Below are 12,565 nucleotides of genomic sequence, written 5' to 3'. Positions count from 1 at the left end.
CTTTCTATGAACTAATAAGGTAGCCACAAAGATCCTTTTGGAAACTCATTTTAGGCAAATACAAATGTCATCGACAGTTTTGCTTGTTTCAGAATTTGTAAAGGATTGGGATATTCAATGACCATACCAGCTTTCATAAAGAAAGGGGGCAGTGGGATACCAAGAGCTAGAAGGAAAAGCAAATTCTGTTAACGGAGGCATGATTTGTGCCCAGATAGCATCTGCAGAGCTTGGGAAAAAACCCTTAAAGAGAAGGTTCAGTGAATTGTGTAGGATGTCTTTGACCAGAATTTAAACCTATACACACTTTCCTAAATGTTATCACTCCTCACATTGCAGATGATTTTTTTTTTAAGAGACAGGGTCTTGCTCTGTTGCCCAGGTGGAGTGCAGTGACGTGATCATAGCTCACTGCAGCCTCAAACTACAAGGCTCAAGTCATCCTCCTGCCTCAGTCTCCCAAGTAGCTGGGATTACAGGCACATGCCACCATGTCTGGCTACATTTTTTAAAGTTTTTTGTAGAGACAGGGTCTTGTTTGGTTGCCCAGGCTGGTTTCAAACTCCTGGCTTCAAGCGATCCTCCCACCTCAGCCTCCCAAAGTGTTGGGATTACAGGTATAAGCCACCAAGTCTTTGAGTGTTGCCCAGTGGGGTCCTGAGCCACCCAAACAACATCTTACCTAATTATAAGACTCCTTGGCTCCCTCCATGTCATTCCTCTGAAAAATCTAAATGTTCCATAATTTGAGAGTCTGTGACCAATTACTTTGTATCTTCCAGGTAAAGTGACAGTGTGTAACTAATAACCAAAGACCACATGTTTTGACTAACTGTCTAAGGTAAATATATATTTATGACAATTATCACATTCATCATTTGTATGTCCATGTATTCTGTCTAAGCAAATAATTTAAAAATTCATAGTAGTATTGGCATATACACTCTGTACTTGGTATCATTAAAAAGACCATTGGTCAGAAATAAAAAAAACTCTATTAATAGTAAAAAGATAACAAGCCTAAGATTCAGGAGTATGGTCAACATGGGAGAGGGAAGGGGAAGAGGAGCTGGAAGGTATTGTCAGTATTCTAATTCTCCCATTGGAAAGTGGGTTGATTGATTAGTAATAAAAAGTAGATAATTAATCATAAAATCATGCATGGTAAGCAGTGATAAGCCAGGTAAATACTGAGCAAGTGGCAGTTGCCAGTATAGGTCATTATGTGTACTGTTGATAAGCACTCCCTACCCACACTCCTTTGCTGCTCTTCCTCTCTCCTCCACTCTCCTGGCACTGACATGGGCTAGTCTGCTCTCTCTCATTGGCACAGCAAAATCTGTTTGATTCGTGCCACCACCTCTTTTACCTCATTCTTTCAGTGGCAGGCAGGTACCCAAGGATATAACAGAGGATGGCGGAGAAGAGTGAAATTCTACACCTGCGGCTTATACCCAGACACCTCTTCATGCCCATTCACCCCTCCAAGGACAGTGCCCCCATGCAGTGCCAATTCAGAGACAGGGTCTCAATCTGTTACCCAGGCTGGAGTGCAATGGCACCATCAAATTACCTATGATAACCTATTTAATGAACCAGTGTTATGCACCTGAATTAGAGAAGCACAAATTGCTACTTATGGTATTAAAATTTGTACTTAAGAGTCTGTAATTCCAGTGTGAAGCATGCACTCATGGAGACACTGAATGGCCGCCTGGTCCTTCCTGAGTTCTTAAAATTTCCATTACTAAAAGCTCTGCATTCCGTGACTCATCATAGAAGAGAGAAAATGATCCAAACTATGAAAAAATATTGACGAGGTGACTGTTCTAAGATTGTTAAGTGGTTTATAACTAATATTTGGTTTATCAAATCCATAATTCTAGTAAGACAACAAAAACCTCAAGTGATATATTTCTGGCACTTGGTAGATCATTTGAACACTTGAAGATGGAGTTAATTCAACTGCCACCTTCATTGCATGTTTTCTGGTTGTATTAAAGCGTTTCTATGCACAAAGATCAATCAATGCCATAACAGTAGATAAAAGGTTATTAGAAAATGTATTTCCTTACTGGGCATTCCTGGAGAACTCTCCAGTGGCAGAGGTACTTGTTTCACTAGACAAGTGGTAAAACAGTTAAATAAGGTATTGAAGAAGGAATTAATGAAATCAACTATAACCTAATAATAGTAGTAATAGAAATTTTAAAATCCTCTTAAGGTTGCTGCAAAGTATGGCTGCATCTTACATTCAAGTTAAAAGAGAATATTAACAGCCCGTCTTCTCTCTGTGGACGGTGGACCTTATCTATACTCCCCAACTCCACATTCTTCAAAGTTTATTACAGGCCCAGTGAGTTCCTGCACAGCTGCAGGGTCACGGGACCAATAAGGTTAGGTTGCAAGACATGTCTTTCTCAAGATGTAAGAAATGTTATTTAACTGCTTTGTTTCTCCCTTCTGAAACTGGCTTCCTGCCTCATGTAGTTCCCACCTTAACATGTTTAAAAGTAGGAAAAGCCCTTTGTTCGGGGCTCAGACTTTCTGGATGTATGTCTGGCTGAACCGGTGATCATCTTAATTTAATAAACTCTCCTGAACCTTTTTCAGTCTCTCCAGTCTTTGATTGTCCTGCAACAGTATTACAAACAAATATCATTAGGCAAAGCATGCTGAATTGATTGGAGTCCCTTGGTCTAAGGTGTTAGTGATTGATGGCAATCAGATCCACTCCTACTGGAAAGACATAGATAGTTCTCTTGTAAAATAGTAATAGAAGGCCTATGCCTCTAATAATACAATCTCATGTATCTCCCAGTCTTATAAACTCTGATATGACTCAATAATGCAAGGCTATAATACTTTATGCCAAACCATGTTTTCACCAGGTAAAATGAGTCATTGATGACACATCAGTTGATGACAACCAGACCTTTCATGATCTAGAATTTAGAGGTTGGGCCCTTTGGAAATGACACCAGAGAAACTGTCCTTGAACTCCACTGGAAGGGACCATACCAAGTTCTTCTAAGACTGTCCTTGTACTCCATTGGAAAGGACAATGCCAAGTTCTTCTCTGTAGCAAAATGTCAAGGTCTTGGATCTTGGATCCACATCTCTCCATTGGAAAGGACCCTTCTAGACTCCTAGAACTGTATGTCTGTTGGAGACCTTAAGGCAAAGCTGACCAGGGAGGTTTTTCCCCAGAAGCTGTTGGCATCATATATGTGGACAGCTTTTCCAAGGTTGTGGATCAAGATTTCTCTTCCATCGTGAAAGTGTTATCTTTTATCCTTTCTTCCCTATTTCTTGCTGTCCTAACCCTTTCCCTTTCCTTACAAGAAAATCCATAGGACTATAATCTGTGAATAGCTTTAGCAAAGGCTTATACTCTAGCAAAACAAACAAACAAACAAAACAAAAAAAAACAAGCAGTTGTTGAGTTTGTGAGCCAATGCCCCAAAATCAGGAAATAATTTCACTGATGCCAATGCATCTTCATGTTCCCAATGAGAATCACCCAGAAACCCCAAAGGAGGAGTGGAAAGCTGGATCTTGATATTCTAGGCATCACGGCCACTTGCTTTTTTGCACTCACTAGAAATATTTGGTAATGATTGTGTTATTAGTTAGTTAATATAATATAATAACAGTATGTAATAACATACTATTAACTAGCTAATAACATAATCACTACTAAATATAGAAAATGTATCTGAATGATGGCTGCAAAAGGCATATTTTGCTTCCAGGCATCCCGTATGCAAGACCTGGCGACTACCTATGTGGGTATGGGTAATTGCGTGTGTAATGTTACTGGATTAAATATGGTAAAGTGGCCAGGCATGGTGGCTTGTGCTTGTAATCCCAGCATTTTGGGAGATTGAGATGGGAAGATTGCTTGAGGACAAGAGTTCAAGATCAGCCTGGTCAACATAGCACGACCCCAACTCTATAAAAAATAAATAAATAAGTAAATACAGTAAAGTCTCTTTCCAACTAAATGTGGTTATGCACCTTCACAGCATGCTAGAAAAAGGCCACAAAAAAGTAAGTTTCTCACCTTGTTCAGGAGCTATGCAGACTTACGTGTAAACAAATCTAACTGATCTCTGCTCTAATGCCAGTAGGTGACCCTCTTTTCCAACCCCACGATTGCCTACCTTGAGTATCCTGAGGTTTGCTTATTCTGTTCTTTCTCCTCACTGGTCCAGAAGTTGCTATGTGGCCTAGCTCACTGCTGCTTTCCAAACTGTTTTCCTGAGAGTCTCCTAATACCTCCCATAGTTAAAAGCCAAAACAGTCAATAACTGAAATTACTATCAACCTCAAAATTGATGAAGATAAGTTGGTTTCTGTTCAGAAAAGGTTCCAATTGGGTTCCTGGGTGCTCACTCTTGGTGGTATTTGGGTGACAGTTGTATGGAATCTGAGGCTAATTTATACATTAAGGGACATCTTGAATTTTGTAGCCAATTGAACCTCCAAGGAGTTCTGATGGGTAGAAGCCACTCTCCAAAAAGGAGATGAGAATATTTGTGGCAACAAAAACGCTTAATGGAACATCACACAATTTTAGATCTCCTCTATGCCCATCTTGGAGGCTTGTGTATGGTGCTGAAGAAAACCAAATATTGCTCTTATCTTTCCAGTGAATTCACTAGTACAGATAATTTAAAATGTGGCTGACATGCTGTTTCTCTAGACACTGTCACCAAATACACTAAGGACATTTCTCAGGGGAAAGAAACAGATATGTGTTTACAGGTGCAGCTAACAGTTGGTTTGCAAGCATCCTGAATGGTGATGGTAAGTGATATGGTTTGGTTTTGTGTCCTCACCCAAATCTCATCTTGAATTGTAATCCCCAGGTGTGGAGGGAAGGACCTAGTAGGAGGTAACTGGATCCTGGGGGCGGTTTCCCCCATGCTGTTCTTGTGATAGTGAGTGAGTTCTCACAAGATCGGATGGTTTTATAAGAGGATCTTCCCCCTTGGCTCTTTCTCTTTTTCCTGCCACCTTGTGAATAAGGTACTTGCTTCTCCTTCACCTTCCACCATGATTGTGAGTTTCCTGCTTCTCATTCACCTTTTGCCATGAATTGTATTTTCCTGGGGCCTCCCCAGTGGAACTGTGAGTCAGTTACATCCCTTTTCTTTATAAATTACCCAGTCTCAGGTATGTCTTTATAACAGTGTGAGAATGGACTAACACAGCAAGCCTGGCTACCCCAAGCTTTTCTACTCTTAATGTTTCTTCCAGTGGGTCTCCAGGATACTATGATATGTGTTACCAGGCCAACTACAAATGAATGCCTCTATAAATCAAGTTATTTTATAGCAAGCTCTGGTCCTTAATCACCATCATGCCCTGAACACAATCTATGACCAATTGGACTCTAATACTATTGAACTATCTTTATTGTCTGACCTTTGAATTATTCTATTTTGATAGTTTGGTTCATGGACACACTCAAGTTAAAAGAGACTATTAACAGCCTTTCTTCTCTCTGTGGACAGTGGACCTTATCTATACCCCCAAGTCCACATTCCTCACAGTTTATTACAGGCCCAGTGACTTCATTTTCTTTGTATCACCCTCCTGAGAGCCATCATAACAGTCTCCCTGATGTGTTGTATTTTCTCAAGAGTCTTGGCCGGGTGAGGTGGCTCACACGTGTAATCCTAGCACTTTGGGAGGCCGAGGCAGGTGGATTGCTTGAGCCCAGGAGTTTGAGACCAGTCTGGGCAACATGGCAAAACCCTGTCTCTGCAAAAAATACAAAAATTGGCTGGGCATGGTGGCATGGACCTATAGTTCCAGCTACTTGGGGGGTTGAGGAAGGAGGATCACCTGAGCCTTGGGAGGTCAAGGCTGCAGTGAGACGTGATCATGCCACAGCACTTCAGCCTGGCTGACAGAGTGAGGCCCTGTCTCAGAAAAAAAAAGGAGTCTTAAATGCTCATATGCAGCCATTCTTTGTACATCCAATGGTCTCATTACAGTGGGAACAACAAAAACATGAAGAAAACATAAAGAATCACTCAACTACTTTGACGCTGTCCGTTGTGAATTCCATACTGAGAGCAGACAAGTCCATTACGATGGTGACAGAAGTAATGTTGATGCCCAAGGGGAGAATTGTCTAATTAAATTAAATTTGACCTAAAGCTCTCTCTGCATAGAGTGAACTGCAACCTAACTTGGGAGTATATTCTTTTTTTTTTTTTTTTGAGAAGGAGTCTAGCTCTGTCACCCAGGCAGGAGTGCAGTGGAAAGATCTTGGCTCACTGCAACCTCCGCCTCCTGGATTCAAGTGATTCTCCTTCCTCAGCCTCCTGGGTAGCTGAGATTACAGGCACGCACCACTATGCCCAGCTAATTTTTGTAATTTTAGTAGAGACAAGGTTTCACCATGTTGGCCAGGGTGGTCTCAAACTCCTGACCTCAGGTGATCCACCACCTCGGCCTCCAAAAGTGCTGGGATTACAGGCATGAGCCACTGCGCCTGGCCCAAATGAATATATTCTTGTGACAAGTAGCCAAGTGTTGGCTAATCAGAGCAGCTGGGCTTTCAGTCCACACAGGCTGCAAACTGCTCAGATTGTGACCAAGTAAGGCAAGCTGTGATCTGTGGCCAACCAGGCTGTTTCTGTATGTCACCTCCTTTTTCTGCCTGTAAATACCACTTGACCATACTGCCGTGTGGTGTCTTTCCTGGTTTAGGGAGCTGTCCAATTCATGAGTCACTTCTTTGCTCAAATAAACTCTGCTAAATTTAATTTGATGTTTTTCTCCTAATACTACCACCCATCATGCTTCACTGTGCTCCGTACTCACCAACCATCCCCGTGCCACCCCGACTCTGGAAGTCTGCCTCATTCTGTTTGGTGAAGGATCCCCAAGTACCAAGGCAAGAAGCAGCCCACTCTCAGACCCCATTCATCTGTGTCTTACCCTCAGAAAGGATTTGAGTAGGCCTTTTCTATCCATCTGTAGAAGGTTCCCCAAAAGGGGCAGAGGACGGGGCCCTGGTGGGAGGTGGCCATGGGTGTTAGGGTGGCGCTGAACCAGGAGCAGCAAGAGGCCTGTGAGCAGTGCAAGTAAGAGGAGGACGCTGAGTTCCATGGTTCCAGTCTGACTGCCCTGCACCCCACTGCAGCCTCCAACTGGGCCTTTTATCCTGACCCTGCCTCTCCACCCAGTTATGAAATTTCATCCATTCCCCACCTCCTTTTTTCATCATTGTCCAGGAGCATTAGCTTAGAAAAAGTTGTTAGGGAACCCAGACTTCCTGCTTGGGTAACCCAGTGACCTGATGCCTATCCCTTTACCCACTCTGTAGATATTGGCAGGGATACAGTGGTAGAGATATCAAAGTCCACATGAGCAAGTGAATGTGTGGGTGTGTGGGTATGTGTGTGTCTGTTTTTGTAAGCATAGGTGAGCTTGCACTTTTTTACTTAGCTTTGTCTGTTTGTCTGTGCTTGCATGCATCTGTCCATGCCTGCTTGCATCCGTGTATGTGCTTCTATGACTTTTATATGTAAAGGGGTGTTTGAATTTACGCAAATGTGCTGGTGTATATTTCTGTGGTTGAATCTGGGGGTGCTTATGTGTGTATCCTTGCATGTGTGTGAGCTTCCTTGTATTTATGCAGTTTTATATATGAAAGTACATTTACATTTGTGTATTGTGGAGATGGTGGTAGTGCATGTTCAAAACTGAGAGGCTGGCTGGGTGCGGTGGCTCACGACTGTAATTCCAGCACGTTGGGAAGCTGAGGTGGGCAGATCACTTGAGGTCAGGAGTTTGAGACCATCCTGGCCAACATGGCAAAACCCCATCTCTACTAAAAATACAAAAATTAGCCGGGCGTGGTGGTGGGCACCTTTAATCCCAGCTACTCGGGAGGCTGAGGCAAGAGAATCACTTGAACCTGGGAGGTGGAGGCTGTAGTGAGCCAAGATTACACCACTGCACACTAGCCTGGGTGACAGAGCAATACTCCATCTCGAAAAAAAAATAAATAAATAAAGGAGAAGCTGATGAAAATAAGGAAGTATTCAATTCAATCAAATTTGGCCTACTGCCTTTGTAGCATTGCAAACTGTAACCTAGCAATATATGAACCAATTGTGTGTATCTGTGTGTGCTGGTGTATTTGTGCTTGTGCGTTGGTGGATCTACTAGCCCCTCTCTTTGGAAGCCTGCAGATGCTCAGAGTCTATCTCCAGTGTCCCCTCCTTCATCCACCCTTCTGTGACAGCCGCAGGTGGAAGTGATTGGAGAAACAGAAGGAGGAGCAAGAGATGCAGAACTGGTGAGTCTCAGAGGAAGAGGTGGTCAGTTGGAAGGAGACAGAAACTGAGACCTGGCAGGTACAGTGATCAGGTCCTCTTGGTTTCTGATCACTCTAACTAGTGCTGAGGAGTTTCTTCCCTGCCTCTGACTATCTTCACGGTGCAGGAAATTTCTCTGGCTCTATCTCTGTCTAACTTTGTGTCTCTGTTTTCCCCCTGGAGACTCTTGAGCTCCAGGTGTGTGGAAACTGGGTCCAGTTTGATTGATGTCTACTGGACTCCCGTATGTCTCTATCTTCACTGTGAGCCTTCACCCACACAGCCTCTGACAGGGTCAGTCCATCTTTGCAAAATGTGGGTGTGAATGTGTGCGTGTCTGCCTGTCTCATCCTACGCCTGATTTTGACCATGAGGCAACATCTTTCTTGCAATGTTAAGCAAACCCTTTGCTGGATCCAGGACACTGAACCCGAAGTTACTTTGACCCAGGAGGAGCAGACAAACAGTCCTATTTTTAAGAGGTGGAAACTGTACTTTCCTGACCCTGGAGAGATGCCAGTATGGACTTTTCTGACCCAAGGACCTGGGTCCTGCTGTGCTGTGTCATCTGACACTAAGATTGGGTGCTCATTCGAGCCCCAAGGTGAAGCACCGATGGGGAGGCATGAAGTGCTTTACACACAGTAACTCAGTCTTTACCCTCTTAGGGAGGTATTGTTGCCATCCCCATTTTATAGATGGAGAGATTGAAGCAGTGACAGTTTGCAAGTCTTACCCAAGGTCATACAGTGGGTTAGGGCTACATTGTCCAATATGATAGTCACTTGCTGCATGTGGCCAGTAATTAAGTACTTGAAATGTGGTCCAAATACTATTTACAATAGCAAAGATAGGGAATCAACAGATGAATGGTTAAATAAAACGTGGTATATATACACCATTGAATACTATTTAGCCATAAAAAGGAATAAAATCATGTCTTTTATAGCAACATGGATACAACTGGAGGTGATTATCTTAAGTGAAACAAGCCAGGCACAGAAAGTCAGTATTACATGTTCTCATTCATAAGTGGGTGCCAAACAATGTGTACACATGGACATAGAGAGTGGCATTATCGGGGGAAATTCAGCCAGATATCGGGCAAAATTCACTCCCAATATTCCACGTAGGTTCTTTTCTATTCTCCCTAAGTGTCGGCCAGTCTGAGAAATAAAGGGAGACAGAAATTTTAAACCTGGGTGTCCGGGGGAGACATCACATATCGGCAGGTTCCATGATGCCCCCTGAGTCATCAAACCAGAAAGTTTTCATTAGTGATTTTCAAAAGGGGAGGGAGTGTACGAACAGGGTGTGGGTCACAGAGATCACATGCTTCACAAGGTAATAAGATATCACAAGGCAAATGGAGGCAGGGTGAGATCACAGGACCACAGGACCGGGACAAAATTAAAATTGCAATGAAGTTTCGGGCACACATTGTCATTGATAACATCTTATCGGGAGACAGGGTTTGAGAGCAGACAACCGGTCTGACCAAAATTTATTAGATGGGAATTTCCTCATCCTAATAAGCCTGGGAGTGCAATGGGAGACTGGGGCTTATTTCATCCCTACAGCTTTGACCATAAAAGACGGCCACCCCCCGAAGTTGCCATTTCAGAGGCCTACCCTCAGGGACGCATTCTCTTTCTCAGGGATGTTCCTTGCTGAGAAAAAGAATCCAGAGATATTTCTCCCATGTGCTTTTGAAAGAAGAGAAATATGGCTCGGTTCTGCCCAGCTCACTGGCAGTCAGAGTTTAAGGTTATCTCTCTTATTCCCTGAAAATTGCTGTTATCCTGTTCTTTTTTCAAGGTGCCCAGATTTCATATTGTTCAAACACACATGCTCTACAAACAATTTGTGCAGTTAACGCAATCATCACAGGGTCCTGAGGCGACATACATCCTCCTCAGCTTACGAAGATGATAAGATTAAGAGATTAAAGTAAAGACAGGCATAGGAAATCACAAGGGTATTGATTGGGGAAGTGATAAGTGTCCATGAAATCTTCACAATTTATGTTCAGAGATTGCAGTAAAGACAGGCATAAGAAATTATAAAAGTATTAATTTGGGGAACTAATAAATGTCCATGAAATCTTCACAACTTATGTTCTTCTGCCATGGCTTTAGCCAGTCCCTCCGTTCAGGGTTCCTGACTTCCCACAACATGGTATAATAGGTAGAACCTCCAGTGCAATTTGGAATCAGAGTGGTAAGAACCGCCATTCTTTACTTGCTCCCAATCTTAGAGGGAAAGCATTAAGTCTTTCACCTTTAAGTATGATGCTGGCTGCAGATTTTTTTGTAGATGGCTTTAGTCAAGGTAAGAAATTCTGTTTATTTCTAGCTTGCTGATAATTTTTAATCAGGAATGGATGTTGGATTTCTATCAAATGTTTTTCATGTCTGTGTTATAATGAATATATATATGCTTGTTGATATGCTGAGCTCCCTTAATTGATTATCAAACATTAAACCAACCTTGCATCCCTGGTTAAACCCACTTCCATTGTGTTTATCCCATAATGTAGTACACTTGTTTTATATTCTGAGATTTAATTTGCCAAAATTTTGTTTAGTATTTTTAAATCTTTGTTCATGAGGGTATTGGTCTGTAGTTTTCTTTTTTATAATGTCTTTTCCTGGTTTTGTGATCAGTGTGACATTTGCTTCAGAGAATGAGATGGAAAATATCATGTCCTGTTAATTTTTTGAGTTTGTATGGGCTAGAAAATGCTTCTTTCATAAATGTTTGATAGAACTCACTAGTGAAGTCATATGGGCCTAGAGTTTTCTTTATAGAAAAGTTTTTAACTACACATTCAATTTTTAAAATAACTATAGGGCTGTTCAGGTTTTCTATTTCTCCCTTAGTGAGTTTTTGTGGTTTGTGTCTTCTGAGGAATTTATCCAAATCATCTAAGTTGCCAAATTTTTTGCCACAGTTTTCATAATATTTCCTTATTATTATTTAAATATTTATAGAATCTATAATGATTTCAACTCTTTTTCCTGATATTGGTAAATTATGTATTTTCTATTTTTTCTTTATCGATTTTGTTAATCTTCATAAAGCATAAGTTTCTGGTTTCACTGATTTTCCCTGTTGTTTCTCTGTTTTATATTTCATTGATTTCTTCTGTTATTTTTAAAATTTGTTTCTTTTATCACCTTGGGGTTTATTTTCCTTCTTCTTTTTTTAAGTGGAAGCTAATATCATTGATTTGATAATTGTTCATAATAGCCTCTGATGATCTTTTATATTTATGGTATCAGTTGCAATGTCTCTTTTTTATTTCTGAATTTAATTATTTGAGTCTTCTCTCTTTTCATTCTTGGCTAGTCTAGCTCATGGTTGATTTATATCTTTTTCAAAAAACACTTTTCATTTCATTGATCCTTTGTAATTTTTTTTTCATTCTCTATTTCATTTAGTTCTGCTCTGATGTTTATTCTTTCATTCTACTAATTTTGAGTTTGGTTTGTTCTTGCTTTTCTAGTTCCTTGAGGTGCATGATGAGATTGTTTATTTGAAATCTTTCTACTTTTTTGATGTAGGCATTCATTACTATAAGCTTCCCTCTTATCACTTCTTTTGCTGTATCCCATAAGTTTGCCTATATTTTGTTTCCATTTTCATTCATTTCAATACATTTTTTTATTTTCTTCTTAATTTCTTCTGTGACCCAGTTGTCACTCAGGAGAATGTTGTTTAATTTCCGTGTATTTTTACAGTTTCCAAAGTTTCTGTTGTTATTGCTTCTAGTTTTAATCTATTATGGTCTAATAGGATACTCGATATGATTTTGATGTCAAAAATGTGTTGAGACTTGTTTTGTGGTCTAACATATGATCTGTCCTGGAGAATGTTTCATGTGCTTATGAGAAGAATGTGTATTCTGTAGCTGTTGGGTAAAATGTTCTGTAAATGTCTGTTAGGTTCATTTGTTCTATGGTGCAATAAATCCCATGTTTTATTGTTGATACTCTGTCTAGATGATCTGTCTAATGTTGAGAGTGGGATGTTGAAGTCCCCAACTATTATTGTGTTGGAGCTTATCTCTCCCTTCAGATCTAATAATATTTGCTTTGTATATCTGTGTGCTTCAGTGTTGGGTGCGTATATGTTTAGAATTGTTATAACCTCTTGCTGGATTGATCCTTTTATCATTATGTAATGACCTTCTTTGTCTCTTTTTACAGTTTTTGACT

At 40.9% G+C, this 12,565-nt stretch overlaps 1 protein-coding gene across 2 annotated transcripts in view; it reads right to left on the bottom strand.

Moving 5' to 3' along the window:
* The window catches only part of LOC101179527 (cytochrome P450 2B6), an 80,624-nt gene that overhangs the window by 16,948 nt on the left and 51,111 nt on the right, over positions 1–12,565 (bottom strand). Inside the window, exon 1 of one of the 2 annotated variants that reach the window (XM_030795855.1) lies at positions 6,961–7,134. The exons of the other annotated variant lie outside the window; for it this stretch is intronic. Coding sequence (XP_030651715.1) covers positions 6,961–7,131 — 171 coding nt within the window. The 5' untranslated portion in view covers positions 7,132–7,134. Of the gene's footprint in view, positions 1–6,960; positions 7,135–12,565 lie in introns of those variants that run through there. 2 annotated transcript variants of the gene reach the window in all.

The sequence above is a fragment of the Nomascus leucogenys genome, chromosome 17 (assembly GCF_006542625.1).
Source record: "Nomascus leucogenys isolate Asia chromosome 17, Asia_NLE_v1, whole genome shotgun sequence".
Lineage (NCBI taxonomy): Eukaryota > Metazoa > Chordata > Mammalia > Primates > Hylobatidae > Nomascus > Nomascus leucogenys.
Note: the sequence above shows the minus strand (reverse complement) of the source record. Positions and strands in the feature narration are given on the sequence as shown.